Genomic DNA, 25386 nt, shown 5'->3' on the forward strand with positions numbered 1-25386 from the left:
ACGCCCCCCCCCCCCCCCCCAACCCGTTCTAGTTAATTAATGTAAATGAGCTCCATTAAGATGTAAATCAGTCACCACATGTTCACTTCGTTAAAGTCTTATTCAAGGCATGAAATGTTAAAACAGCCTCAAACTCTTAAGGTGTTGATTGAGTTATTTAGTGTCGGTGGGAATCAGGAAAACAGTGACCTTTCACAAAGATGGATAAGGAGAGAAACAGATAGCAATGTTTAATGAGAACAGTGAAAAATATTAAAAATAAAAAAGACATGACCAGTGCAGTAGAAGTAAGAAATAAGCACTGTGTCTGTGAGTGTGTGTGTTCGTGTGTGTGTGTGTGTGTGTGAGAGAGAGATAGTAAAAGTGACTGGATGATGTGACGGAGCAGAGTTACTGTGACCACCCTAATGTCGATTGTTTTCCTATAACAGCACACCTACCTAAGTGTTTTATTCCTCTTATACCACAGCAATTTGCCAAGAACGAAATTGTTTAATTTATTGAAGAAGAGCACTGTTTTTATTTTATTTTTATTTTTATCTAATTACCATAATCGAGTCTGCAACTAATGTGCATGCAGTAATTATCCCTGCATCAGTGTCCACTGTGTCTGCGATTCATTAAGGAGCTTCATTTTTTATTTATGCTGATGATCAGCTCCTGTAATTCACTGACTACATGCAGTACATGTTCAACAGGCAGCAGTGTCGCGCTGCCTCCTAACGCCGAGCGTCAAAATCCACGCTAACGAACAGGTCAGATGATGAAATGACGTTTCCATAAAAGCATTTTGTTAAGCACTTAAATTACACTGCAAGAGCAAAAGCACTGGCTACATCTGTTTAGGAAAGAAGAAACAAATCCCAAACGTTTCACCCAAAAGAGTCGACATGAACAGCGATGAGAGTCGTTAGTTTCGTTGTTTCACAGTTAAAAGTGTGTGAATTTTGCACTCTCATGTATGTAGCAGAAAGCCATTTAAGAACGCATGGACTAAACACTATTCCCCTGGTGAAGCATGGTGCTGGTAGCATCATGTTTTGTTGCTTCTCTGTATAATCCCCTCTTTACTCGGTCACAGACTTTTTGTGCACAGCTTTCTCTAGGCTGAATAGCAATTGTGCCATATTCTTTTCTTTTTTTTTTAATATTAAATTTAATGTCGCTCTGTGCCATGTTAAAAGTAGACTATACTGATTTCAGTTTTACGGACTATTTTATGTAGATTCATGACACCATCTATCTAGAAACTAAGGTATGTGTATTGATGTAGGTCAGTGTATAAAAAGAAATATATTGATTAAAAAAAAGAAGAAAAAAAGAACAATAAAGATCTGTTATTAATGCGTATATGCTTGTAGTTCTATGTTTAGTAGTAAAATTTAGAAAACTTTTAATCTTTTAAGTGGATAACTTTTTAAATTCTGATATTATTTAAGATATAAAACGATTAAGTAAGTTATATCTGAAGGCTGGTTGTCATTGGTGGTGTGAAGTGTGACCTTCATGCTAGTTATCTTAAGAACATAATGTACTATGGAAAAAAAAAAAGTGTCAGGAGCACTGAATGAGTCAGCAGTGACGTCATGGTCACGAGGGCGGAAGCGGAAGTTGCCTCTGTTTGTGTTTGTCCATCGGTAGCAAATCGATGAGGCGAGCAGAAGCGTCGGTTTTTATTATTTTAATCGCGAGTAAAAGTTAGCTTTTGTCTCTCACACACACCGTGATGGAGTCCGGCGGTAAGGACGAGGTGAAAGGAGCCGTGCTGCACATCGTGGTGGTCGGCTTCCACCACAAGAGGGGCTGCCAGGTAAGCTAATGCTAATGCTAATGCTAGCCAAACACAGGTGCGTTATCTGACGTTAGCCATCAAACACAAGCTGCATGTCTTTATTTAGACTTTATTCAGAAATAAATGTCAAAGAAACGAATATAACACACATGCAAAAGGAAGTTAAATGTCAGTGGAAAGAGAAAGAAGCGTGTGGTAGAACATCTAAATATTTAATGGTTGTTCAATATTTAAAAAGTTGCAGTGTAACAAGAGACTGCAGTTCAGTGTGTGTGTGTGTGTGTGTGTGTGTGTGTGTGTGTGTGTTTCTCCTGAAAATACATTCACTTCTTTTTATTACTGTGAGTTTATTCGTGCATTTTGCTGTTCATCTTCTGATGTTGCTGTAATAAACGAACTGATAAGCCTGTAGTTTATAAGTGACACCACTAGCCCCGCCCCTTTACTCTGTTAATGCACCTGGTTGCCCCTTTTATCTGTCAATGCACCTGCTTGCCCCGCCCCTTTACTCTGTTAATGCACTAGATTGCCCCGCCCCTTTACTCTGTTAATGCACCGGATTGCCCCGCCCCTTTACTCTGTTAATGCACCGGATTGCCCCGCCCCTTTACTCTGTTAATACAATACTCTGTTAATACTCCGTTAATGGCGATTCGAAGTGTTTTGATTGGCTGCCTGGTTTCGGCATTCTAAGCGCTCTGATTGGACGCACTTTTGAGACGATCCAGACATTTTGATTGGGCACGATGTTGTAACATTCCAAGCATTCAGATCAGACACAGTGTTGTGACATTCCAACCCTTCTGATTGGATGCCATGTTGAGATATTCCAAGCCTTTTGATTGGACACTGTTTTGTGGCATTGCAATCGCTTTGACTGGACGCTGTGTTAAAACGTTCCAGGTGTTTGAGATATTCTAACCATTTTGTTTGGATGCCATACTGAGAAATTGCAAGCTTTCTTATCATATCAAAGTGGACACTGTGTGTGTGTGTGTGTGTGTGTGTGTGTGTGTGTGTGTAGGTGGAGTTCTCGTACCCCCCCATCAGTGATGAAGGTCATGACAGTAACTCGTTGCCTGATCAGTGGAAGTACCTGCCGTTCCTCGCTCTGCCCGACGGAGCGCACAACTATCAGGAGGGTAAAGATGCTCTATATAATACTGTATAACACAATATAATACTATAGAACGGTATATAACACTATATAATAATATATAACACTGTATAAAGTTGTATAATGCAGTAATACAGCTACCAGGAGGGTACAGACACTCAACCTGCTATATACACCACCATCCACTTTATTAGGAACACCTGCACATTTATGCAGTTATCCAATCAGCCAATCATGTAGCAGCAGCACGCTGCATAAAATCCTGCAGATACAGGTCAAGAGCTTGACCCATGGTAGTTGCTACCAGGTGGGCTGGTTTGAGTTTTTCCGAACCTGCTGATCTCCTGGGATTTTCACACACAGCAGTCTCTCGAGTTTACACAGCATGGTGCGAAAAACAAAAAACATCCACTGTGTGGAGGATGTGCAGGCTGAAATACCTTGTTGATGAACCAGCCCATCTGGCACCAACATCCATGCCACGGTTAAAGTCACAGAGATCTCACTTTTGCTTCATTCTGATGTTTGATGTGAACATTAACTGAAACTCTTGACCTGGATCTGCAGGATTTTATGCATTGTGCCGCTGCTACACGATTGGCTGATCAGATAACTGCATAAATAAGCAGGTGTACAGGTGTTCCTATTAAAGTGGACGTATACATTAATACACTGTATAACTCTATATAACGCCGTGGAGCACTTGAAGTTTATTCATTAAAATTAACAGTAAAAATTGTTTACTCAGATAATCATTATTTTACCTTCTGAATGAAAGGAGAATTAATTTTAGCTGATGATGTTGAGTGTTTACAGGATATTGTTGTTTTTTTTTTTTTTTTTTTACTTTCCCTTCTTTCTGCTCCTTCAGACACGGTGTTTTTCCTCCTGCCCCCTCTGAGTGAGGAGATGAAGTGTGTGTACGGCGTTTCCTGCTACAGACAGATTGAAGCCAAGGTCTGTAATCCTTCATTAACAGCACTGCAAACAGCGAATAGCAGCTAATGCAAAACTGTTAATTGGTGTAATGCTAGCTGGGGTTCTGTCAGGATTAGCTGTATGAGCCTTAATACAGTCAGGGTGTGAGGGAAATTTGTAGCGTGCACTCAGGTTACCTGTCTCAGGTGTGTCGGGACAGACAGCGGTCTTCTGTTTCAGATGCTGAAGGTGAGACAGGCTGATGTCACCAGGGAGACGGTGCAGAAGAGTGTGTGTGTGCTCAGCAGAGTGGTGAGCAACACTTCTAGCCTCCAGCCTTTGTTGTATTTGCTAGTATTTGTTTTAGAAGAGAGACTGTTTGACTGGAATTGACCGTAGCGTGTTTTATGTAGCCGGTGTTCGGTCTGATTGCGGCGAAGCTACAGCTCATCACACATGCCTACTTTGAGGAGAAGGACTTCTCTCAGATCTCCATCCTGAAGGTAAAGTGCACATTTCTGTCCGAATCTGTATTTGTATTTGTGTGTGAGTCTCTATTGTTCATGATTCCCTCCTCCCATTATGTGTGTGTAGGAGCTGTATGATCATATGAACGGGTCTCTACGGTTCCCAACGCTGGAGGGATCACAGGTGTATCTGGGTAAACACTCTGCCACCATCTCTACATCATACACATATCAGTTTATTTACACTTCAGCTTCTCACCAGCCTGAGTTATGGGTTAGTCCATGGTACGCTAAAGCTCACAATAGGCACAATGTGCTCGCGCAGGATAGGTATTAGCCTGAGATATGCATTAGCATAGGATGGACGGTACTCCGAGATATGCATTGGCTGAGACTCGTGTTGGTCCAGTATGCAGTATGAGTTGCCCCAGGGTCCATTTTGAGACACGTGTTGGCCAAGACGTGCTTTGATCAGTGATGTGTGTTGCCCTGAGACATACAGTGTACAACAGAAGGGAGTGTACCCTTGTGCAATATCACTTAAATGTCAAATGGTTCAAAATTGCGTCACTTCTCAATAATTGCATTATTTCTAAGTTGACAAGTAGAGAATTTCCTCTTGAATGATCATAAACAAATACTTTCAAAAGACTATGTTGAAAATCCAGGCCCCAAAGTAGAAACTCAGTGCAACAAAAGTGAACACATCTGTTTGAAAACATGTGTTCACTGAAGCAAAATTGAGTACACCTGTGATTTCCAGTTAGCCTAACTGCATGAACATGGTTATAAAATCGCCTATGAAGACCAGAACCTTCTCAGTTTTGGACCTATGGGCTGTGTCTATCTGCATGTCTGAATCATGGCTCCACATGGAAAAGAACTGCCACAGGAATTGAAAAATCTGATTGTGAGACTTCACAGAGAAGGCCAAGGAAAACAACAGCAGTTGATGAGCGAAATATTGCGACGGAAACCTCAAAAACAACAGTCAGTGACCTCACCAACAACCTCCGCAGGGCAGGGGTGAAGGTATCACAACCCACCGTTAGAAGAATTCAATTAAATTCAATTTTATTTGTATAGCACTTTTAACGATGGACATTGTCACAAAGCGGCTTTACAGAAATATATAAATTCAGGATATACATTTTTTTTAATTTATAAATTTATCCCTAATGAGCGAGCCAGAGGTGATGGTGGCGAGCAAAAACTCCCTGAGACGATATGAGGAAGAAACCTCGAGAGGAACCAGACTCAAAAGGGAACCCATCCTCATCTGGGTGTCACCGGATAGTGAGATTACAAATAATTCCCTTCTGTAAATGTATACTATATAGTCAGTTAAGTTATTAACTGTTCAATGATGTTCAAGGAGTGCAAAACTGTTCATAGCAATTGCAGTCCTAAGCCATCTTCAGGGTTTCCACAGTAGCCTGGGTAAGAAGACTTCGAGAGTTGCAGCAGTAATCAGGAGGTATAGAACGAGCCATAGTACCATTAATCAGAGCCGCAGTGGCCGTCCTCCTAAAATTACGCCACAGACAGTGTGCTACTTGCACAATCTAGCTCTGAAAAACAGACGTGCAAGTGCTTCAGACTTGGCACAGGGGTTACCAGTGGAAATCTGAGTTACTGTGACAGCTCAGACAGCATGAAGGACACTGCGTTACGTCAACCTCTATTAACGGCATCCAAGAAAAAACCCTTGCTTGTTCTTTGGCACAAAACTGCAAGATTAAACTTTGCTAAAGAGCAAGAAAAGAAGCCTGATAAATATTGGTAGCACATTCCCTGGTCAGATGAGAACAAGATAAATTTGTTCTGCTCAGATGAGGTTCAGCATGTTTGGTGTGAACCTGGCTAGGACTACCACAGTGAAGGCATAGTCCTGATAGTTCGGTGCCTTGCTCAAGGGTCTCACCTCAGTCGTGGTATTGAGGGTGGAGGAGAGCGCTGATCATTCACTCCCCTCACCTACAATCCCTCCCGGACCTGAGACTCGAACCCACAACCTTCGGGTTACAAGTCCGACACTCCGACAATCCAGAGCACACTGCCAAAATCACGCAAGAGTTACTAAAGAAGAAAAAAGTGAAAACTAGGACCTGGCCAAGTATGTCGCCTGACTTGAATCCAGTTGAACACCTTTGGGCTATTTTAATAAGAAAGGTAGAGCAACACAACCCCTCCAGCAAAGAACAGCTGAAAAGAATGGTCTCTAAAGAATGGCACAACATCTCCCCAGAAATTTGTGCAGCACTGGTATCCTCCATGCCGAGGAGGATTGGGTCTGTCATCAAAAATAGAGGTGGACATATGAAAGTATTGAAAAAATAAAAGATTTGACTCTCAGTAATGAACGGTGTGCTGATTTTTGTTGCATTGAGTTCCTACTGTGGGCCCTGTATTTTTAATCTAGCAAATCTAAACTGTTAGTTTATAATTTTAAATAAGAGCAAATACCCTACTGTTCAACTTAGAAGTAATGCAATTACTGTAAGATGATACAATTTTGAATCTTTTGACATTTAAGTGATATGGCACAGAGGTGTACTTACTTCTGCTGTATATACTGTAACGTAACCCGGGATATTTGTTGGTTCTGAAAACACGTGTTGGCCAAGGCATGCTTTGATATGTGTTGGACTGAGACACACACCCTTCCCTTCCAAAAATACTGGTTCAGCAAGGCATTTTCTTTGTTTTTGCTGTACACTGAAGACATTTGGGTTTGAGATCAAAAGATGAACATGAGACAATAGATCAGAATTTCAGCTTTCATTTCCTGATATTTACATCTAGATGCGCTGAACAACTTAGAATGTAGCACCTTTTGTTTGAACCCACCCATTTTTCAAATGATCAAAAATATTGGAACATGACAGGTGACCGACAGGTGTTTCTTGCTGCCCAGGTATGCTCTGTTAGATTGATTGTTTAAATATTTAATTGATCTGAATGTCTGCTCTTGGTTTGAGTCCTGGGTTTCACCTGTGAAGACTGTATTTGTTGTTAAAAAGGATAAACCAACATGAAGACCAGAGAGCTATCAATGGGAGAAAAACAAGTCATTCTACAGCTGAGAAAAGAGCGAAAATCATTCAGAGCCATTGCACAAGCATTGGGCATAGCCAATACAACAATTTGGAATGTCCTGAAAAAGAAAAAAACTCTGATGTACTAACGAACAGACATGGAACAGGTCAACCAAGGACATTGGTCATCACCAAGGACATTTAACAGTGGACATTGTCACAAAGCAGCTTTACAGAAATATATAAATTCAGGATATACATTTTTTAATTTATCCCTAATGAGCAAGCCAGAGGCGACGGTGGTGAGGAAAAACTCCCTGAGATGATATGAGGAAGAAACCTTGAGAGGAACCAGACTAAAAAGGGAACCTACCCTCATCTGGGTGTCACCGGATAGTGTGATTACAAATAACTCCCTTCTATAAATGTATACTATACAGTCAATAAGTGCAGTTGTCTAAACAGGAACTTATGAATATAAGCGTCAGAGTTATTTCTGAATTCATTACAGTTTTAATTTGAAGTCTTTTTTTTTTTTTTTTTTTTTTTTTTTTTTTTTTTTTTTTTTTTTTTTGAAGTTATCAGCTGTTCAATGATGGAGACTTGAGTGCAAAACTGTTCATAGCAATTGCAGTCCTAATCCATCTTCATGATTTTTAAGTGGTACCATCCACAGTAGCCTGGGTAAGAAGACTTCGGGAGCAGAAATATAGAGGCCATACCACAAGATGCAAACCCACTCATCAGCAGTAAGAATCAGAAATCCAGATTGGAATTCACAAAGAAATACAGAAATGAGCCACAAAAGTTCTGAAACCAAGATTAACCTCTACCAAAGTGATGGAAAGGCCAAAGTGTGGAGAAAGAAAGGATCTGCTCATGATCCAAAACATACGAGCTCACTGGTCAAGCACGGTGGAGGTAGTGTCATGGCTTGGGCTTGCATGGCTGCTTCTGGAACAGACTCACTAATCTTTACTGATGATGGAGCTCATGATGGTATCAGCAGAATGAGTTCAGAAGAAACTTCATCATGCAGCAAGACAATGACCGAAAATACACTGCCAACACAACCAAGGACTTCATCAGGGGAAAACGTGGAAGGTTTTAGACCGGTCAATCACAAGATCTAATTGATCAGCATTTCACCTCCTGAAGAGGAGACTGATGGGAGAAACACAGCAAAACTAACAACAACTGAAAGAAGCTGAGCTACAAGCCTACAAGAATGCAACAGGTGATGTCAGTGGGTCGCTAGCTTGATGCAGTTATTGCAAGCAAGTGATATGCAATAGGCTGTCTGTTCCAATACTTTTACTCACCTAAAAATTGGGTGGTCTTGCCAGCAAAAGTGCCATGTTCTAAGTTGCTTAACACATCTAGATTGTAAATGTCAGGAAATGAAAGCTGAAATTCTGATCTATCGTCTCATATTCAAATGTCTCCAGTGTACAGCAAAAGCCTGGAAGCAAAAGCATATGGCCCGGACATGCTTTGGCCAAGGATGTGTGTTGGTCAGGGATGTATGCTGGTTATATACAGTTCTTTTATATATCTATCCATAAAGTGTGACTTTCTCTCCCGTCTCTCTCTCTCTCTCTCTCTCTCTCTCTCTCTCTGCAGGTTTATCTGCACGAGATTTAATACTGCACTTTAAACACAAGGTAACCCAGTGACTACAGGATGACAGATTAATGTACTGTAACACTGACCTTTTTAACATTCACACTTCACCTCTCATTATTACATCTAATTAATAACCACTATATGATTAATAATAATAATCATAATAATAATAATAAGTACACTATGTGTGTTTTAGGTTCTGGTTCTGTTCAAGTTGATTCTGCTGGAGAAGAAGGTCTGCACACACACACACACACACACACACACACACACACACACACACACACACACACACACACACACACACACACTCTCTCTCTCTCTCTGTCTCTCTCAGATGAGTACATGTGTGTCTAATGTGCAGTCTAATGAAATGTAACTTTGTGAAATGAAACTTGGGAAATGTGTGTGTGTGTGTGTGTGTGTAGGTGCTGTTCTATGTCTCTCCTGTTAACAGATTGGTGGGGACCCTGATGACGGTTCTCTCACTGTTCCCTGGTGAGACACACACACACACTAATATGCTAATATGTGTTATGTGAAATAGATGGGCGTGTCTTGTGAGTCCAAACACAGAAGAAGGAAGTTGCTGGCATTCACACATGTGCATTTATTTTGACATGACCTGAATTCTGTGTGGATTTTTTAAAATCATCTTCCTAAACCAGTAGTGGTCAACCTGTTTATCTCGAACTACTGGTCGATCTCCGAGGCATTTTTAGCGGATCGCAACCATGTACTCTGAATGATCACAGCACATTTTAAAATGAAAAAACAAAAAAAACATGCAAAGGTAGCAAAGGTAAAAAATCTGCTGGTTGGCTAGATTTGAATACCGCTACGGGTGGGGAGTAGCCCAAGAAAAGTATTAATTCTGGACAATTAGATAACTGTTTCCGGCTGCATCACGTCAAATTGCTGTTACACTACATAGCTAGCTAACAATAACATCATATGTATACTGTCAATGAGCAAATTGTGTTCAGGAAACCATGGCCGAGCAATGAAAGAAGGCGTAAATATATCATTTCCATGCCTGATGGGAAAACAAATTTGCTCTTACAGTGGTGAAAGAAGAGACTGCCTGCTTGATACGTCACCAGGCTTTAGCGTTGTTGAAAAGGGGTAATTTGGAGCACCATCACACCAAATTCAAGGACTCATTCCCACCCAAGAGCAAAATACGATAGAAAAGAATTAAAGAGTTCAAATTTGAGGTTTCCGAGGCTTCGTTCTGTGTTAGCCATCTCCTGACCAAGCACAAGAAGCCCCGCCCGTTCACCAACAGTGAGATTTTAAAAGTTTAGTAACGTAGATTGTTCACGGACTAAGAAGACGACGACATAAAAATGGCAATTAACAGTGTCCTGCCTGGTCCAGCAACGGTCATGAGAAGAGTGCAGTTGTTATTCCAGGACATTTCTGATCAGATTCTCAAGGATTTATAAATGATTTATAAGAGTACCGCACACGTCTGACTGATAGACACCTGAACGACTGCGTGAGGCTGGAAGACTCAACCTGTGCTCCAGATTACAAGGCACTGACTGAGAGAGTTCAGGCCCCACCATCACACTGACTAAATGAGACACAGTATTAACACTGTATAATCTGAACCGTGCACTCTGACTGTGCAAGTTGTATTAACGGTATTAACGTGTTTCTGTTCCTGTTGTTGTTTATTGATATTTGAACTATTACCGTCTCACTGTGATGATTGAATCTGGTAGATGAACTGCTTTACTATTAGATCTCAGTTCAGGTTTTGACTTCCAAAGTGACTTTGTGCTTGAAAAGGTTGAAGACCACTGTCCTAAACATCCTTGATGCTGCCAGATGTTGGTAGCAGTGCCAGATGCTGATGAAGTGTGTGTGTGTGTGTGTGTGTGTGCATGTGCGTGTGGGTGTGCCCAGGTATGATCGAGCGTGGCCTGTGTGACTCCTCTCACTATCATCCTAAAAGCAGCCAATCAGAGAGTGCTGACATCATCAAGAGTGTAGACCTCACAGGGAACACCGAAGTGTTTGTCGCTGAGCCCACAGTCAACCAATCAGAGGGCTCCACCGGTGCTAAGGTGAATCCGAGCTCTCCTGATTGGCTGGATAACGAGTGGGAGAGTCTGGACCCGAGCGTGCTGGAGGAGGAGGAGGAGAAGGAGGGAGACGGAGGAAGACGTGCACAGACGGAGTGTGTAGAGGCAGAGTCGAACACGCCCATCACTGTTCAGCCCAAAGCCACACCTGCTCAGACCACCACACACACACAGAGTGACACACCCACACAGAGTACACACCCACACACACCCCTGCTGGAGGAGGACCAGTGCGGCCTGCCGCCCGCCATCTTCACCAAGGTACCCACACATGCAGGGCTGTGAAAAAGTATTTGCCCCCTTCCTGATTTCTTCTTTTATTTTTACATTTTTGTCACAGTTAATTGTTTCACACTTCAGACAAGGAGAACCTGAGTTAAAACAAAATACAGTTTTTCAATCATCGTTTCATTATCAGGAACTGGCCCTGTGTGAAAAAGTAATTGCCCTCTTAGTTACTCAGTTAGCTAAAGTTAATTGATAATTGGCTTCAGTTAGACTAGACACACCCAGCCCTGTTGAATCTAAACATCACTTCATTAGAACAAAGACAGTGATAGAAAGACAAACAGAGAAGAAAAAGGAAGGAAAGACAAAGAAAAGAGGGAAACAAAGCAGGAAAGACAGATAAGGAAAAAATTGCTGATTTTTCAGCTGCTGGAACGAACAATGTGATACTTTCTTCTGACTTAATATCTGTATGGTGTGTGTGTGTATGTGTGTGTATGTGTGTGTATGTGTGTGTGTGTGTGTGTGTGTGTGTGTGTGTGTGTGTGTGTAGGGTTACCTGTGTTTACCCTACATGGCTCTTCAGCAGCATCACCTGCTCTGTGATGTCAGAGTTCGGGGGTTCGTTGCCGGAGCAACCAACATCCTGTTCCGTCAGCAGAGACACCTGAGTGACGCCATCGTAGACGTGAGACACACACACACACACACACACACACACACACGCACACGCATTGTAATTTGATTGAATAGAATAACCTGATGGCATAGATCACATTTGTGATGTGTGTGTGTGTGTGTGTGTGTGTGTGCGCACACAGGTAGAGGAGGCCGCGATCCACATCGCCGACCCAGAGTTACGGCGTGTCCTCAATCTGACCACAGCTGACCTGCGTTTCTGCGACTTCCTGTTGAAGAGTGTGTGTGAGCACAGCGAGGACGTGTTTCTGGACGGGACCGGCTGGGAGGGAGGAGACGAATGGATCCGGGCTCAGTTCGCACTCTACATGCACACACTATTAGCGTCCACACTACAGCAAGGTACACACACTGCGTACACAGTTATTTAACCCTTATATACTGCGTGTGTGTGTGTGTGTGTGTGTGTATCGCTGATGGCTGTCTTTGTGTGAACTGCTCTCTGTGGCAGACAACGAGAAGCTGCTGGCAGATTACGGCTCTGCGTTCGTCTCCGCCTGGAGGATCACACACAACTACAGAGTGTGGTCCAGCACACACCACCCGGCCATCACCGACATCACACCGGGGTGAGAACGAGGGGCTGCGTCCCAAATCAGCGCCAGCGGGATCTGGTTTATATGCAGCACTGACAGAGAGAACACTACTGTTAATAACAACTAGAGGTGCAGTCCCTAGGGGACAGAGTGTGCTCTGAAGAGCTGGAAAGAAGGAAGAAATGTAGGGAAAACAGGGGAGAGAGAGAGAGAGAGAGACAGAGAGAGAGAGAGAGAAAGGGGGAAAAAAATGATAGAGAGAGAGGAGAAAATAAGAAGAAAAATGAAAAGAGGGGAGAAAGAATGCTGAAAAGAAGAGAGAAAGAACAATAGATGAAAAGAGATGAGAATGAAAGAAAGAAACGTGAAAAGAAGGGAGAAAATTCAATGAAAAGAGGGGAGGTGAGGAAAAGAAGTGAGAAAGAACGAAAGATGAATGAAAGAATTAAATGCAAAGGGGGGAGACGAAGGGAGAAAACAAAAGATGAAGAGGGGAGAAAGAAAGATTAAAAGAAGATGAAAAGGGGAGAAGGATGAAAAAGAGATGAAGGAGAAAGATAAAAAAAAAAAGAGGGGTCAAAAAAAGAAAGATGACCGAAAGAAAGAATGAAGAGATACAGATAACGAAAGAAAGAGAAAAGCTGGTAAAATTAAAGCCAGAATAAGGAGAATGAATAGAGAGAATAAACCGGAAAGGAAAATGGAAGAAGGAAAGGCAAAAAGGAAGGATGCAAAACAGAAAAGATTGAAAAAAGAAAGAAAGAGTTTTATTATCTATTCTTTTAAATTGTTTTGCATTTGAAAAAAAAATCGCAAAGCTTTGAACACACGTGAAGAATCTGTACGTTAATGCGATGAATAAATGGAGATGAATTTGTAGCTCAGTGATGTGATGCGATGAATTAATGGAGGCGTGTCTCGTGTGTCCGCAGTCACCCGTTCCAGGGTCAGTACAGCGTGGCGGACGTGAAGCTGCGTTTCTCACAGTGAGTCTGCTGAAGCTCTTCTTTCTTCTATCATTTCATCTGCAGTCGTTTAAGCACAAACCGATGGACAGGTAGAGATTGTGTCTGTGTGTGTGTGTGTGTGTGTTTACATTTACATTTGCGTCCACCTGTTTCATCAGCTCGGCTTTCACTACACTCAGGTGTGGATCCAGGATTTCTGAAACACTCAACAATTAAAGTCACAGAGATCTGATGTTTGATGTGAGCATTAACTGAAGCTCTTGAACTGGATCTGCGTGATTTATTTATTTATTTATTTTTTTTGGCCCGCGCTTCTGCCACATGATTGGCTTATTCGATAACCGCATGAATGTACAGGTGTTCCTATTAAAGTGGAAAAAGTGTGTGTCTATATAAACATGAATGTAACTGTGTGTGTGTGTGTGTGTGTGTGTGTGTGTTGCGTAGCTCGGTACAGAACAGCGAAAGAGGGCGGAGACTGGGCAGCGCAGTCATGAGCACCAGCAGGAGTGTGGTGCAAACCGGCAGAGCTGTAGGTCAGCAGCAGCCAATCACTAATCTGAACTTCATGTTGGCTCCATTTCTTCAGACCGATGGTGCTCCAACGCAAACACACAGCGTTAATCGTTTCTCTCTCTCTTTCTCTCTCTCTCTCGCTCTCTCTCTCTCTCTCTAGGTCAGTCTGTGGGTGGAGCCTTGAACAGCGCCAAGTCGGTGATGTCATCGTGGTTCTCAACACTTTCTCCGCCAGCGTTAATATCGAACCCACAGTCTACAACGACCAAGCAGTGACTGCCTCTCTCCTCACACACACACACACACACACACACTCCGTCATCCTTCCATGTACTCTTAGATCTAACACACTACTGTTCCAGTGTACCGCGTCCTACTGGTGTGTCTTTACTGTCTGACCAATCAGCATTTAGCGCTGCCTCACCCTGATCTGAGTGTGTTTACCTGAAATCAGCGGCCTTAACGTCTGTCAGCGTGAGTTCGGGATGGACTTAATATGTCAAATACATATATATATATATATATATATATATATATATATAAATTATATAAAAATATATATCGTTGTAATTCTCCTGTCCAGTGTGCGCAGTCTGTCTGTCTGTCTGTCTGTCTGTCTGTCTGTATGCTGTTATATGCGGATGCATCAGTACCTTTTATTTCAGACCAAGTATGAGTATGAGTGCAGGTTTTTCGGTACTCGTCGATTCCGATACTGATCATAAAACGAGTAACGTACTTATTATAGTATTAATCTGTCAAAGACGTCAAAGAACATTTAATTTAACTGTGTTTATTCTCCTCATGCTGAGTTTTATGGTTAAGATGTTGTGATGTTTAAACGGTATCTTTAATAGACAGCGCAGTCCTCGGGTCAGAGGTCGGAGGTCCTCGCACGCTCTATCAAGGAATACTGTTTAAACGGTTTCACCAGGCGGCTTGAAATGCATCCTTAGTGCAACAACCTACACTAGACTTAACGTCCCACAGTGTCACATGGTCTCGGATGTCGGTATTGGAGCATTTTTACGAGTAGGAGTAAATGAGCACAGTGTCGGACCGATACCTGATACCAATATCTGTATCGATGCATCCATTTTCTGTTCCTTTCTTTCTTTCACTCCATCTATCATGGCTGTCTGTCTGGAGTCAAAATCTGGTGTCAAATTTGTCCAATCAGAAATGCTGCATATATTAAGATAACAGAATAATATATTAAATTATATTCACAAAAGAAATAAATACATGAACTGATATATCTAGCAGATTAGTAGTCGCAAGTGATGATTAATCCCGTGCATTGATCAACTTTGTCAGTAAGCTGTCCGCGTCACTAGTGTTAGCTTTCTCCCTCACACACTACAGACATTAAACCCCTGAGATAGACTCGCTGTCATGCGGCTGATTTACAGTGTGTTTCGTTGGAATAAAGGTGTGGAGCGTGCACGAGTGGAAGCTCCCGTCACTACACCACTTTCCGGCGTCCCAGAATCTCCAAATCACTCACAGAAGTGCGTTCTTCGAAGTGCCCTCACTTCACGCTGTAGCGTACAGGGCCTGCTTACGTGGCCGCAGTGTAACGACTGCTAGCATGTAGCTTGGCATGTGAGTGGGCCATTAGCCATGAGATTTAACTGTTCATTTAAAAATGGTCCAAGGGTGGAGCTTAAGTCAAATCTGATCATGTGACATCACCACTAGGAGTTCACTAACCAGTTACCGTAGCCCTGCGCTAATGTTATCTACCGTTAATGTGCTGTGTAGCTGTTCTGCGTCCTGATTGGCTGCTCCAGCGCAAGTCGAGCTCCACCACTGTTGACCCTGGGACGCCCTGATCGTGATCTGGGACTGTTGGGTTTCATCCTTCTGATCTGTTTACTTGATTTTTACGATGTACATCCACATGCTCCATCTGTTTAGCTGTACAATTTGTTTTTAAAGAGTGGTTTCATTTGTTTAGAGGTTTTTTTTTTTTTAATTGTTTGAGTGGATTTTGCCGTGTCTTTGTTTTTATTTTCAATTTCAGCATTGTTTTACATGTTCCTTTGATGCACCTTCAGTTATTTTAGTTTTTAGTCTTAATAAATTGGAAAGAATTATTTTCTATGACTCCAACACTCGTCTTTCAGTTTTTGGGATTTCGTATTTACATTATATTTTTACTGGCTGTAAAAATAAAGTGGTGTTTTTTTAATTAATTAATGAACAAAAGAAGTCATATTTCTACAAAACTTTCAGCTGCGTACTGTAGACATGTTTTTTCATTTCTTATGTTGATAACAGAGACACCATTTTATACAAATTAGGAATAAGTTAGTTCCTGTTTAGACATCTCATTTGTGTTATAGCAGCTATCAACGTCCTGTCTCCTATCTCCCTGTTGCAGTTAATAAGAAATAAAAACGCAGCTTGTCATGTTACAGAAACTGCAAAGTGTAAAAACTCTGCTGTCCTGAAGACTCTGGGAAAAAAATGTTACAAAGCACTGACACTGGAGACTCCTTCAATCACTTTTTAGCACAGTAATCACTATTAGCACATTATCAGCCTTCCCTGAATCATGAATTTAAATATGGACTAAAATTAGTAATTAATTTATGTTACTCTATTTTTGTTTAATTTACTCGTTTTTGCGCTTTGCTTCACATGGAAATATTTAATGTAAGTTTAAAAAAAAAAAACTAATCGAAAGCGGCTACAGTTTATCAATTCTACTTCCGGTGCACGCCTTGTCTCCGTCAATTCCAGTTCCGGGTCGCGTTGTTTGCAAAATGGCGGCAACACCGGCTTCAAACCCCTCACAGCTGCTACCCCTTGGTAAGAGCGCGGTTATAAACTTTGTTATTATTTTATCTGACTCGTTAGCTCTGTGTAATGGTGTTAATATATATTTTATCCTCACGTAGCTATGTTTTATACTCACCGTGTTTTGTGCCAACAAAGGACAAGTGAGTGGTTGCGTCCCAAATCGCATAGTAGCGCACTACACCGGATGTCCAAATAGTGCGGAAACACAAGTAACACTACGCACTACGTAGTGCTCTAGTGTGCTGTTTGGGACGTAACCATGGAAACGCATGTTTAGCTATCTGTAATAATCTTGTTTATGTAGCTAACTAGTGTTTATTCACACCTTGATAATGAAACTCAAATTCTGACTTTAAATGTGTCTTATTGTGTGGATTTGGCTTCTTTAAACCACTTTCAGACTGTTTTTTTTTTACTGATTTACTTTTTAAGAAGAAATAAATAGAAGATTTTATTTCAGGTAGCTGAGGTGAAATATCTGGATATTAAAAAAATTAAAATCAGTTTTTCTGGTTTTGTCACTCTTGTTTTCTTTTAATCACCTTTTTTCTAGAAAAAATAAATTGTAATAAATAAATAATTGACCTATTCAATATTTTTTAGATTATCTTACATAAGTACTTAAATATCAGTACTTAAAAGTTATTGTGAAAATTTATTTTTTTGCTGCAAAGATACAAAATATATAAAATTTTATAAAACTATATAGAATAAAGCAACTTGAATGAAATATACAAGTGGAAACAAATTCAGAATCGCCACATTTAGCTGTAAGTAGCTGTATGGATGAGACGGTGGAATCTGATTGGTTAAATTGATTTTCACGTTCAACCAATCAGATTCCACCGAGCATTCCTAGCATAACGTAAAGTAGCTAGTTGTTAGTTCGGATTGTTCGTTCTGCTGTTCACTGTGTTTTGTTTTTGTTTGTTTGTTTTGTTTGTTTGTTTTACAGAGCTGGTGGATAAATGTATCGGCTCCCGAATTCACATCGTCATGAAAAACGATAAAGAGATCGTTGGAACCTTGCTGGGGTTCGATGATTTTGTCAGTATCCTTTCAGACTTTCTCCTGAATGAGAATGAGTTTGCTAATTGTTCTTTTGCATGCTAGTTTGTTTGATTTGTCCTTGACCAGTGTGTAATCAGACATGGTGCTCGAGGACGTCACCGAGTTGTACGTATAATTTACAGATTTCTAAAAAAATTTCATTTTTATTGTCCAAACAGTTTTGTCTCACGTTGTTAGCGTGTTTGTCGTTGCCCAGTGAGATCACACCTGAGGGACGACGGATAACAAAACTGGATCAGATTCTCCTCAACGGGAACAACATCACCATGGTGGGTTCTACGGGCTGCGTCCCAAAAAACCACTGATAGGGCTGACATTCCAGTCTGTGCTGATTAGACGCTGGAGGTTGGGGCAGAGCCCTAAAATGGCTGACGTTCTAGTGAGAACGTTAATTAAGGAAGAACCCCAGATTTGAGACACACCCCTAAAACGGCTGATGTTCCACTAAGAGCATTAATTAAGAAAGAACACTAGCGTTTGAGACAGAGCCCTAAAGTGACCCTAACATTGTCTGCGGTTTTGATAAGATCACTAATTAGGGCAGAATGCTAGCATTTGGGACAGAGCTCTATAGGGGCCAATGTTCAAGTAAGAACACTAGTTAGGGAAAAATGCTAGAAGTTGGGAAAAAGCCCTAAAATGGCCGACATTTTAGTAAGAACACTAATCAGGGAAGAGCACTAGTGTTTGGGAAAGAACCTTAAATGGCAGACATTTTAGTAAGAACACTAAAAGCTAGTTTTTGGGAAAGAGCCCTAAAATGGCTGCTGTACTAGTAAGAACATTTATTGGAGAAAAACACTAGTGTTTGAGACAAAGCCCTAAAATATCTGCGGTTCTGATAAGATCACTAATGACAGGAGAATGCTAGCATTTAGGACAGAGCTCTATAAGGGCCAATGTTCAAGTAAGAACACTAGTTAGGGAAAAATGCCCTAAAATGGCTGACATTTTAGTAAGAACACTAAAAGCTAGTGTTTGTGACAGAGCCCTAAAATGGCTGCTGTACTAGTCAGAACACTGATCAGGGAAGAGTGTTTGGGTCAGAGCTGATGGTTACCACTGAGAACAGTAATTAATTGTGAGTAATTAAAGTGTATAATATGTGATGGAGTGGTGCTGATGATAAAACGGTGTGTTTACAGTTAATCCCGGGAGGAGAAGGACCAGAAGTGTGAGCCGATCCACATCAGCTTTCATTTTATTTTTGTCGTTTTTTTTTTTTGTTTTTTTTTTTTCAGAAATGTCATGTGTTTTGAGTGATGCATTTTTTTTTTTATATGTATAAAACATGTCCTCTGTGAGTTAGTGTGATGTCTGATTGTGTGTCAGAATGAAGAGTTGAGTTACGCCGTGAACACGGGTCTCTTCTGTTATTAATAAATAAAGAATAAAGACTTTTGTGGAGTCGGAACTTTCCTCAAAATTTCAGTTTGATTTTTTATTTTTTTTGTACCTGTCGCTTAGTGTAACGGGCACCAACACGATAGTTTTGCAGATGTTCTTGTTTTAAATTTTATAGTTCGTCACTTCTGGGAAAATTATGACAGATTTTTAAAAATCTCTTATTGTACTCTCTAGTGTGTGTGTGCCCCGCCCCCAGTGAGAAATCCTCCACAGCTGGAACAAAAAGGCTCTTATTAAACTCGACTATTTAACTAGTTTGCTAAGCTACTGTCAGGTTTGTTGCACTTCACCATGTCACTCTGACTTCCTGTTTCAAAAGGAAACACATCGAACATACTGAACCAATCACAGCTCTCCAAGCATTTCATGGGAACTTTCAGAAATCTTTATCTAAAACCTGTGAAAACCTTTTTTTTTTTTTTAATAATTAAATAATAAAATTGTGTAGATGTTTCACAAAAAAGGGAACTTATACAGAAAAGGTTGTAAAAGCAGAGCAAGAAATAAAGATTTTATTAAAATTGAAATCTGTGTAATGGAAGACATTTGCATACTGAAACCTGATTGGCTCGTGTATTTGATGATGTTGTGACGTGTTGAACGCTCATTCAGATTTCAGAAGTCGAATTTTGCGAGAAAAAAAAAAAGAGGCGGAGTCACAGGCTTAATATCAAACACTACGGTTTATTTGTGATGACGCGAGTGTCATTACAGTGTGTAGTTGATTGGTCAGAAGTATCCGATAGAAACAGCATTCCTAACAGGTGTGAAGTGAGACAGGTGCGCGAGGATGATGCATCCCGCTCTCAGTACATGCAGGGTTTCTCTTCTCCTTTTGGGTTCACCACCTTCTCCAGGTTCTTACTGATGATATCATACAGCTCCGCCTGCACACACCGGCACAGTGTGTTAGATTTCTTTTTGTGAAATAAAAGTTGTTATATAATAAAATACAGACCTAAGTGAATGTGTCGTGTAAGAAATGAAACCCTGTCATGCTGAAAAATGGAATACAGACGTAATATCCGCGGATGTCGAGTAAGATGACCCGGATCTCGCAGTACGCTGCTTCATCTTTCTCGTGGACGAGTGAGCGGTAGTCCATCTGTAATCACGCACATTAGCATAATTAGCATGGCTAAGTAATGAAGCACAGTTAACATTACTATATGGAGCTGTTTTTCTCACCACATGCATTTCTTTGGAGGCTTTGGCTACTGCGTCGCCTCGCTCTGAGAAATACCTACACACACACACACCATACACCACAGTCACTATAGTGCTATATATTTTGCTAAATATAATTATATCCAGTTTAAGTATAATGCTATAACAGGTAAATTAATTTATACTTGTTAATATTGGTCTGAAATCCCTCCAGTTTGGTTTTCACAGCTGCAATTCGCTCCAGGATCTTCTCCTGAAGAAAAAAAAACAAACATGGATCACTAAAAAATTAATAATGTACAATAATGTACTAGTCATACTGTACATACATCACGTAACAGTGAACGTCCCATAAATACACCTTCTTGGAACACTGGCAGGAAAATATATCCATTGATCCTGTAAATCTTCTTCTATTTGCTGACTAACGAGACTTTTCACCAGCGCAATGTCCTCCATGTTTGTTTTTCTTGCTCACCCCCAAATTTACAATCTGATTGGTCGAGGCTTGACGTCATTCATTACTTTTTTCCCCCAACAGCTCCAAAGTGACCAAAAGATAGCCGGAGATTTTTTTTTAATGCAGCCTCTTCCTGTATGATTACCCGTAAAATCTGCACAACTTTGGAACCTTATGGAATAAATGTCATGTTTTAACAACAACTCAACTGGAATCAATTGGAATACCAACTGGTTCTCTGGAAACTTTGTGTCCTGCACTCAATTTTTAATACCGTATCCAGTATCTTTACTGTCCACTGCCGTTATTACAAGCACATCATTCAGAAAGAAGAGATCATGTGTTCTAAAAAGAAAGTTTGCCACAAAGGTTCACAAGGCGGGTGGCTGAGACTACAGATGTGCATCAGGACCGGAATCCCATGGGAGTGTTCACTCATTCATCCTTAGTAACTGCCTGGTCAGGGTCGTGGTGCTTTAAATTTGGCTACTTGTTTGTTTTTATTTGGGGAAATAGAACCAGCTAAATTGGCAGGCACGTAGAAACAAAAATAATATCTGCATGAGTGGGATTTAAAAAAACATTCCCCTGCACACCTCCAGTTGAGACTGGCGTGATGTAGCTGAGGTTGAGGAACTGTCAGAGCCGCAATTCACACACCATGCTGACCCTGTTGATATTTTCTGCATCTGGGGTTTTATCCCAAGTGTTATCCAGTGAAAGAAAACCCCTTCCGGTTTAGGCCACACCCACTTCAGTGTACACACATACTGTATATATATTTAAGAAAAAAAAAAAAGACTAGTGGGGAAAAAGAAAGGGAAATGTGTTGGGAGAAAACATACACGTGTCAAGACGTCTTACAGCAGCTTTACACAACGGATAAAATCCAGGATCACGTCAAATCGTCAACAGTTCAATCCAGTTACAACTCTGTAATCCACGTACGAAGAACAGGGCCCATGCCCTCTGTCGTCATTAGTTACTCTTTGGTTTTAACGACCTGAACAGACCTGAATTGCGACTCCAAAGTCGTTTCCGTCCTCAATCTTAGGAATCAGCAGTGAAATCCAGCAGGAAACCTGCACAATAAAGATACATGAATGACATCCTTAATTAGCACTACGTATGTGGTTATAGTAAAACTTCCTGTTTGCTGCTGAATTCTTACAGACTGATTGACAGTGATTAGATCCCACACACACACTGCAACAGTGCATTACTATCAAACCAATTAAAAAGCAATATTCCTATCAGAATGTTTCAGCCCTATCTGATTGGATATCCGGTTGATTTCTGAGCTTCGCTGATGACTCACAGTGATGCACGTCTCTTTAAGACCCGTGATTTCAGGCTTCACCACGTCCAGCAGCTTCATGATCTTCTCATTTCCTTTGATGAAGCCACACACAGGACCTTTAAAGGGAAAAAAAAAACCATGCAACTATTTAGATTTAATAACATTTAAACCCTGGAGAACGTTATCCAGAGCTACAGATATGTGGGATTTCTTACGTTTCTTCTTCTTCTCGTCTTCTTCATTCTTATCTGTCTCCATTTCCTGTTTGGGGAAAATAAAATGAGAAATTAAGTGACATAAAACAAATTAAGTGCATGAGCTACACACATACTAGCGAGGCTAACCTCCTCTTCTGGGCTTGGAGGATCAGGAATGGGAATGTCAAGAGGTGCATGGAGGGAAGAGAGATCCGAGACACACAGTTCTTCCTCCTGAAACAAAAAAAAACAACATGAGTGCTGGACGCTGGAACAATATATAATCCTACTACTAATACTGCTGCTGCTACAACACCAGTATGAACTTACCCTATTGTATAATTGATTTTTTCAATGTTTCCTGTCCCATCAGATTGCACAACATCATCATTCTATCATATTATTACTCTATATACCACAGTGCTGTCGAATTCTGGATTCTGATTGGTCAGAAGGTGTTGATTAACTTTCTAGAACAGTTGCTCTGACAGTAGCGCAGATTTATATTAATGCACTCGTTCTACTACGTTATCGTTTCTATAGTAACCGCTCGTTCACAGGGACTTGTACGGCGGGCGCTCCACGTTAAAAAAACGTGTGTAATCGTTGATATGGTGAAGTTGTCTGTACTGAGAAATGTGTTTATTTAACATTTATGGAAGGAGTCTCCAGTGTCAGTGCTTTGTAACAGTCAGCGGTAATGCTGTAACTTTAAGGACGACTGGTTTGTAGCTGCTAAAACATAAGCGAGAACAGGAACTAACGTGTTTCCTTGGACGTTCCACAACATGATATGTATCTATAAATGGATAAAAAGTGTGATGTTATTTAATAATTAGAAAATTGTAATCATTGTAATCATAAATTGCTGCAGTGTAAGAGGAATAAAACACATCGGGATGTGCCGTTATAGGAAAATAATCAACTTGTGGTGGCAACTCTGCTTCATCACACCACAGGTCACTTAGTATTTTTTATTTTTATTTTATAGTATTCATTTATTCATTACATATATAATATACATGTTCTCTAATCATATTTTTGTAAATTTTCTATTAAAGCAGTATTTACCTGAATTAGATTGTCCAGCTGCGAAATCTTCTTGGGAATATGATTAGAGAAAAGATCTTCTGCCTGAATGTAAATAAATATTTAAATATAAATATATAACTACAGAGACACATACAATAAATGAATATAATTCAATTTCCGCCGCATGGAAAAGGACATCCGCATAAATATAAATATAAATATAAATATAAATATAAATATAGGTATATATGTATATGCGATTTCATGTCAGTTTTCTGAAGATGTTCTACCTTCTGATACAGTGAATGGCGGTAGTTCTGAACCTGCAGAGAAAATAAAACACGATAATTAACCAACGTAATCCAACACAATTACTCCTTTTAATTAAAGTGTTATGCGATTTGTAATCTGTGTGTGTGTGTGTGGTGGCTCCAAGAGAAAGTAAAACTAAACATTGCAAAACTGCTAGTCATTGTAGGAAAAAAAGTGTAAAGTTTAGGTTTAAGACTGAGTTTTAGTGAAATGTGTAGTTCAGGTTTAAGATTAAGCCTAACATTCATTTAGATTTAGTTTTAATTTAGCCCTGCGTTTAAGGGAGATCATTCCTGATGTAATCTAGATTTAAGCTTAAAACCAAGTTTAATTCAGTTTTCATTTCTGGTTTAAGTTCAATCTGGGTCTAATTTAGATTGAAGAATAAACCCAGGTTTAATTTCAGGGACGTTTGTAGTGTAGCTCTGAGTAACTTCATTTTAGTTTGAAAGCTGTAGTTTAGATTTTTGGGTTAAAGCTGTATTTTGGGTTTGGGGTTTTATCTGTAATTGTAAATGTACAATTGTAGTGTAGGTTTACAGTTAAGCCAGAGATTAAGCCTAAGCCTTAGAGCTTAGGTAAAAAGTTAAATCAAGGTTTTGTTTAGTTTCAGTTAGATGAAAGCTGTAAGTTCACTTACATTTAGATTAGATTTAGCTTATTTTAGGTTTTAGTCTAGGTTTGGGGTTAAACCAAAGTTTAGTTTACATTCATTTAAGTGAAAGCTCTAAGGTTAAGCTCTAAGGTTAATACAGGTTTCAAGTTTAAACCCAAGTTTAGTTTAGTTTAGTGTTAGTGTGAATTAGGATGTAATGAATTAGTAGGATAAATCCAGGTTTAATTTAGTTTCAGTAAATGCTGGAGGTTTAGTTTTATTTTATTTATTTATTATTAAAGCACTGTATAAAATCCCACATGGGCAAGTACACACACACACACACACACACACACACACACACTTACTATTCTTATGAGACTGTGTTTTGATAATCAAATAAAACCACACCTAATGTACAGTTTTTATTTTACTATTAAAGTTCTCTCTCTCTCTCTCTCTCTCTCTCTCTCTCACACACACACACACACACACTATCTTTGTGACCAGCACAATGTCCCCACAAGGTCAAACCTGTCACTTATTCCTTTCCTCATGGGGACATGTTTCTCTGGTCCCCACGAAGATCTGAAGCCCCGCCCACAGATTCCTGCTGATGTGTGCTGGCGCTAATTAAAGCCTGTAAGACGCAGGGAAATGGGAGTGTGTGTGAGTGTGTGTGAGTGTGTGTATCTCACCTTGAGCTCGTTGTCACGGCTGATCTTAAACTTGGACATTTTGGAGGGGTTTCGCGCTGTAAAAGTCTGATTAGTTGTGAGATGAGCGCAGTGAGGTGAGCTGCGGGACTTTTCCGACCGTTTCCTCTTGCACTTTCACTTTCCTTTAGCTCCGCCCACCTGCGTCTTAAGGTGGACTGGGAACACAAGGTATGCATTTATATCCATAAAACGATACGTAATATGTCATTATTCATCATATTCTTTCACAGCATCGTTAGTGTTATAATGTCAGAATCAGACAAATTAATTTAGTGCTGAGATTAGATGTGTAAAATTGTAAAGTATTTGTTATTAATCCA

General features: G+C 40.3%; 3 protein-coding genes across 4 annotated transcripts; 2 read left to right on the forward strand and 1 right to left on the reverse strand.

The window, feature by feature from the left end:
- Positions 1–1559: 1559 nt before the first annotated feature.
- avl9 (AVL9 homolog (S. cerevisiase)) lies at positions 1560–16099 on the forward strand. Of its 2 annotated transcripts, none has more exons than XM_034309390.2 (16): positions 1560–1810; positions 2817–2934; positions 3781–3866; positions 4068–4139; positions 4241–4330; positions 4422–4488; positions 8956–8996; positions 9155–9193; positions 9387–9456; positions 10873–11312; positions 11833–11967; positions 12101–12320; positions 12430–12547; positions 13447–13500; positions 13930–14014; positions 14159–16099. In XM_034309390.2, exons 1-16 carry the CDS (start codon positions 1727–1729, stop codon positions 14180–14182), a joined length of 1743 nt encoding a protein of 580 aa, XP_034165281.1. In that variant the 5' UTR covers positions 1560–1726; the 3' UTR covers positions 14183–16099. The 2 variants fall into 2 exon arrangements, with proteins under 2 accessions (XP_034165281.1, XP_034165280.1); XM_034309389.2 differs by having other exon boundaries at positions 1561–1810; positions 13930–14018.
- Positions 16100–16675: 576 nt separating this feature from the next.
- lsm5 (LSM5 homolog, U6 small nuclear RNA and mRNA degradation associated) lies at positions 16676–19303 on the forward strand. Its single transcript, XM_053238587.1, has 5 exons — positions 16676–16815; positions 17762–17857; positions 17955–17982; positions 18074–18146; positions 19023–19303. The coding sequence occupies exons 1-5, from the start codon at positions 16770–16772 to the stop codon at positions 19053–19055; spliced, it is 276 nt and encodes a 91-aa protein (XP_053094562.1). The 5' UTR covers positions 16676–16769; the 3' UTR covers positions 19056–19303.
- Positions 19304–19948: 645 nt separating this feature from the next.
- On the reverse strand, positions 19949–25201 carry psme2 (proteasome activator subunit 2). The gene is made up of 11 exons (XM_034309400.2): positions 25046–25201; positions 23731–23763; positions 23480–23542; positions 22556–22642; positions 22427–22472; positions 22230–22327; positions 21925–21993; positions 20637–20704; positions 20473–20527; positions 20303–20389; positions 19949–20171 (listed from the first exon to the last, which is right to left on the reverse strand). Exons 1-11 carry the CDS (start codon positions 25082–25084, stop codon positions 20091–20093), a joined length of 726 nt encoding a protein of 241 aa, XP_034165291.1. The 5' UTR covers positions 25085–25201; the 3' UTR covers positions 19949–20090.
- Positions 25202–25386: the final 185 nt, after the last annotated feature.

The sequence above is a fragment of the Pangasianodon hypophthalmus genome, chromosome 12 (assembly GCF_027358585.1).
Source record: "Pangasianodon hypophthalmus isolate fPanHyp1 chromosome 12, fPanHyp1.pri, whole genome shotgun sequence".
Lineage (NCBI taxonomy): Eukaryota > Metazoa > Chordata > Actinopteri > Siluriformes > Pangasiidae > Pangasianodon > Pangasianodon hypophthalmus.